Source organism: Buceros rhinoceros, unplaced genomic scaffold, assembly GCF_000710305.1.
Source record: "Buceros rhinoceros silvestris isolate BGI_N320 unplaced genomic scaffold, ASM71030v1 scaffold19385, whole genome shotgun sequence".
Taxonomy (NCBI): domain Eukaryota; kingdom Metazoa; phylum Chordata; class Aves; order Bucerotiformes; family Bucerotidae; genus Buceros; species Buceros rhinoceros.
Genome location: NW_010414791.1, coordinates 2,370 through 7,057, shown reverse-complemented (window position 1 = coordinate 7,057; position 4,688 = coordinate 2,370). Strand labels below are relative to the sequence as shown.

General features: G+C 54.1%; 1 protein-coding gene across 1 annotated transcript; it reads right to left on the bottom strand.

Moving 5' to 3' along the window:
* Positions 1-364: 364 nt before the first annotated feature.
* Positions 365-3,516, bottom strand: LOC104494398 (axin-2-like; the record flags this gene model as incomplete). The annotated part of the gene is made up of 4 exons (XM_010137217.1): positions 365-544; positions 675-1,171; positions 1,373-1,513; positions 3,414-3,516. Coding segments are annotated over 4 exons (921 nt in total), but the record flags the coding sequence as incomplete, so codon positions are not given.
* Positions 3,517-4,688: the final 1,172 nt, after the last annotated feature.

Sequence of the window (4,688 nt, the reverse complement as noted above, 5' to 3'; positions counted from 1 at the left end):
TGCCGGTCCCCCACGGGTGGTGGCGGCCGGGGGCCCCCTTGGCAAAGTCGGAGCTGTAGGCCTTCTTTGTGCTTTGTGTGCTTGGGGAGGGGAAGAAGTCGGGTTAGAAAAGCTGGAAAATATGACTTTAATAGCAGCTCCTATTCTGCTCGCTCCCTCTCAAAAGTCTGTCATAACATGAAAGGAGGTTTATTGCCAAAAACATGACATTTTTGTGGTTTTTCTGGTTCTGCGGAACAGCTTTTATATTAAACCGGAGGAGCAAAGAGTCTCATTTGTTTTTAGCGATTGTAAAAATAGACAGCCCATGTAATATATAAATATTTACCGGGAGCGATATTGCTGTAGACAGCTGCGTATTTACCTATGGGGCTTGTGCTTATTTTGTCTCTCGCTCTCCAGCATCCACTGCCAGACGTTCTGCGCCCGGTCCGCCTCGCCCCCCGGTAGCTGCACCCCACCGGGGCCGGGCAGCCCCCCATCTCCAGCCGGCAAGGTGACGCTCTCCACTCCTCTGCCTGGCCTCTTCGGAAGCGTCCCCGTCCTGCTGATGGCGAGAAGGGGACACGAGCCCTCTGTTAGCCTCCCACTTTGCCCCCATCAGCCCCATGGCAGCAGGAGGATGGGGTGATGGTTAGGGGTGGATGTGATGGAGAGTGGTGCTCGTGACTCACCCGAAGGGCTCCAGGAGAGGGAGAGGGGGGTCCGTGCTTTTCGGGTGGCCCTTGCACTTGGGGTAGCAGTAGTAGTCACTGCCCGCCGGGCAGCAGCACTGCACCCGCTGAGCCGCCTCCGCTTCGATCTGCTCCTTCGTCTTGGGCACAGTGTGGTGGTGGATGTAGTGGTGGTGGACATGCTTGGTGGTCTGCTTGCTGATGAAGCCCTTACCGACCAAGGCACATGTTGCCGGCGAGGCCGTGCCAGGCTGCAGCTTGCCCATCGGCAGGCGGTCGGGGGAGCGGGCACGTGGGCTATGCCGGCCCATGCCAGGCGACTGGCAGCCAGGGGTCTTCAGCACACGGGAGAGGTGGTCGTCCAGGATGGCCTGGGGGTCCTCCTCGTAGCTGCCAGAGGGCAGGAGTGAGAGTGGGTGCTGCAGGTGCTGGGGGTTCACCATCTCCCGACTGCTCTGCAGGCTGGCGGGGAGCTCCAAGCCCTCCTTCTCCTCATCCTGCCAGCCAAATGACAGCAAGTAATAAATATAAGAGGATGGGGAGCTGGTAAGGTGTGTGCTGGGACATCCCTGCCACGGGCTCGTAAACCACAGTGTGATAGAAACGCATTTCTCCCCGTGAGCAGGGTACGGTCCCCTCTCACCCCCTCCAAGCATGCAGCGAGCTCTGCCCAGTCCCGGGAGGGTTAATCCTCCTACCTCCTTGATTTGCTGCAGCCTCTCCTCCAGACTGTCCATGGTTTCCTGCTCCTGCTTCAGCTTCTCCAGCCGGGAAATGAGCTCCGCGGCGAAGGCAGCCGGCTCCACCGGGGTCATCTCCTTGGGAAGACGGTGGGTCCTCTACAGGGAGCAGGGACAGAAGGCACAAGGCATGTTTAGCGGGCGGCACGGGGTATGGGCGCTTAGCTGGAGCGGCATCGCTGGCCCCGCTACGCTGGTTGTGTCTCCATGTTTGGATGAAAAGACGACCGCAACTAGGCATGGTCTGCTCTGGATTTTTATGAGCTAGTGCTGTGGCCTCATGGAGTGACATCCTCCCCACCAGCGTTTGCCTTCGGCAGGAGCAGTTGGTCGCACTCTGAGGAACCCCGCTTGTTCTCTCTGTAGTACAACCAGCCCATCAGTAGCTACTCTGAAGTAGAAAATCTTCAAAGAGTGTTGTCAAACATCAAAAAAAAAAAACAAAAAAAACCCAACCAAAAAAACCTCTGAGGTGGGAGGGAGAGACTTTAACTCAAGGAATAAAGTGAGTATAAACAGAAAGGAGTTGGAAATTAAAAAAAATAAGATGGGGGAGAAAAAGGGAAAGAAGAAAAAAAAAGAAAGGGAAAAAAAAAAAAAGAAGTCAAACGGTTGTAGATCAGAGAAGTGCTGGTAATTTATTTCCTGGCTACACACTGGGCACCTTTGAGGTAGTGTTGTCTCAACAGTGTCCTAGATCTCCCCCCCCCCCCACCATCTCTTTGTACAGAAAATGAAGAAAGCTGCTGCAGGCTAGCGGTGCTACACTGCTGAGCTTGGCTGCCTCAAGCAGATCTATCAAGGGAAAAAGGGAACATCTCCAAATCAAGTGCAGAATATAAAAAGGCAAAACGCGAATTTCTGCCAAAAGAAGCAAACATGGCAGGAAAAGGGGAGGGGAAAAAAAAAAGAGGAAAAAGAAACCACCCACCCAACTCTGCCCTCCCTCCTGCCACCCCCATGCACCCCACTCCTGGCCCCCACTCTCTCTCCCTCTCTTTTTTTCCCCCCCCCGAAAGCAGAAAGCTGAACTGCCAACTCTTTCACATCCTACCCACCAGATGAGGTGGGGCCTCTCTCCAGCAACCACTTAGCTCCAGAAATGATGTGAGGGTAGAAAAAGGCCACTCTGCTGGAAATTGTCACTCTTACACAAGCTGGCTCTATTCAGTCCCTGATCAAAGCACTGCCTTACAGAGAAAGTCGATTTGCACGCCCTGGGACAAAATAATCTAATTTACAAGCTCAGGCTATAGAACTTTCTTTAGGGAGGAAGGGGAAAAAAAATACCAAAAAGAAAAACCACACAAGCACACACCCCCTCCCACCAGAAATATCATCTATGATTTCTCGCTGCTTAAGACAGCAGAAAGAGGAATTTTAGCATATTAATCTCAAGACAAGATAAGTTTATACTTGTCTGTGTAAACAGTTTATTCACTGCAGGAATCGCGAGTGTGCGAGTCAACTGAATTAGTAAGTCAGCGAGTTAATTTTTGAGAGCACTGCCATGCCGTGGATCGGAGCCCCTCAAAGCCAGGCACACCTCTGCTGCAAAGGTCTCTCCTCTGGGAGATCCTGCTTCCCACCAGCTTACAGACGGTGCCCCCGCAAAGGCCACCGCGACGCACATGAGGCCAGTCTGCTGGGCACCGGTGGAGGTGTGCGGGTGGTGGCCAGCGCCAAGGCTCTCTCACTAGACCCATTTGGGGCAGCTCTGCTAGGCTTTAGACCAGGAGGACAAATTTGGTGTCACTGAAAAGCCCTACTTAGCACCTGGTTTCTGGGGAAGGATTAAAACGTGACTGGTCGTAAGCAGATTTTTGCAAGGATGATGGGAGCACGTGGCTCCTGCCCAACAGCATCTCTTCTCTGGCATCATGTGGGGATGGAAACGCTCTGCTCTCCTCCCCTGCTCCCTTCTCCCCACATGTGCCCATTCCCAGTCCCAGCATCTCCCACGGCCACCCAGATCCTTGCAGCTCCCACCTGAACTTACCGGAAAATGAGGTAGAGACACTTGACCGTTGGCCTTGACACTCCGATGCATTTCCCGCTGGAGCTGCTTCTTGCTCCCAATTCTGTATGGGGGGATCCCATCTCTGCACACGAAAGAGAAGTCACTGTCAGTTGGGGCTCTCCCCACACTCTAACCAAGCCGCTTCTCCATCACCTCTGAAACTACCCAGGCACACCTCAGGCCCATGTTCCCAGAGGTGCTGAGCCCTCTGGGCATCACCTGAAGCCTCAAACATCTGGCGGCTTGGAAAGTTCCAGTGCCACCACCTACAAGGATGTGCAGTAATTAAGCAAAAGTTGAAAAGTGAGCTGAAGGCAACAACTCCGCATGGGAAGACGCCCTAAGATCCCATCAGCCTCACTTCTGAGGCATCTTACAGAAAGGCCCTTCCAGTGCCCTTTATTTTTGTTGCTTTTTCACCACCTAACGACACTCTCTCAGACCACAACTTTTGCCAAGCTCTGAAACACCCCACGGAGTGTTGGCACAGTAGAAACAAGAAGGAAGAGGCTGAAGATGGATGGCCACCAAAAGGCTGCTCCCCCTCTCCAGCCCTACTTAAGATCCAGGATGTTTCTCCTGCCCGGAGGCTGGCTGGCACAAGCAGGCAACCGCCAGGCATGAGCAAAGCTGGGCCGTACCCTCTGGGCACAACATTGCTCCTCTTGGCCACACCAGCTCATGGTCAGGAAGCCATGAGAAGCAACCAGGCAAGAAGCACCAGTGGGAACAGACCCCTGTGCAGCCCGCTCGAGACAACACAGGGTGCTTTCATCCAGCTACGCAAAAATCACCTCGGTTAGGATTAAAGGGCCTTCTACAGACAGTGGGGACAGCCAGAAGAGCATGCCTGGAGATCCTGAATGTCTAATTCCACCCCTTCCCTCAGACTGGATGAATAACCTTGATCTCCGGTCCCATCCCTTTCATCCACCTGCCCCCACACCTGACTCATCTCCTGAGTGGAGAAAATAGCTCCTGCTCAAGGAGGAGCGGCGGCAGCCGAGCAGACAGCGCTAGCCCCATGCTGCTGCCAGAGGAGCCAACAAGGCACAATGTCCCTGTGTACCACCTCCTGCGGCCACGGTGGTGGTGGGCACACACCAATGCGTTTTGGACACGCACCCAGAGACAACGCACAAGGGAGCTTCTTCCCAGAGACACCAGGTCCCTTCTCTTCAGGAGGATGATTAGATGCCATCACTCCAGGTTTGACACACGCTCAGGAGAAGAGCTCTCCTTGGCCACACCAGC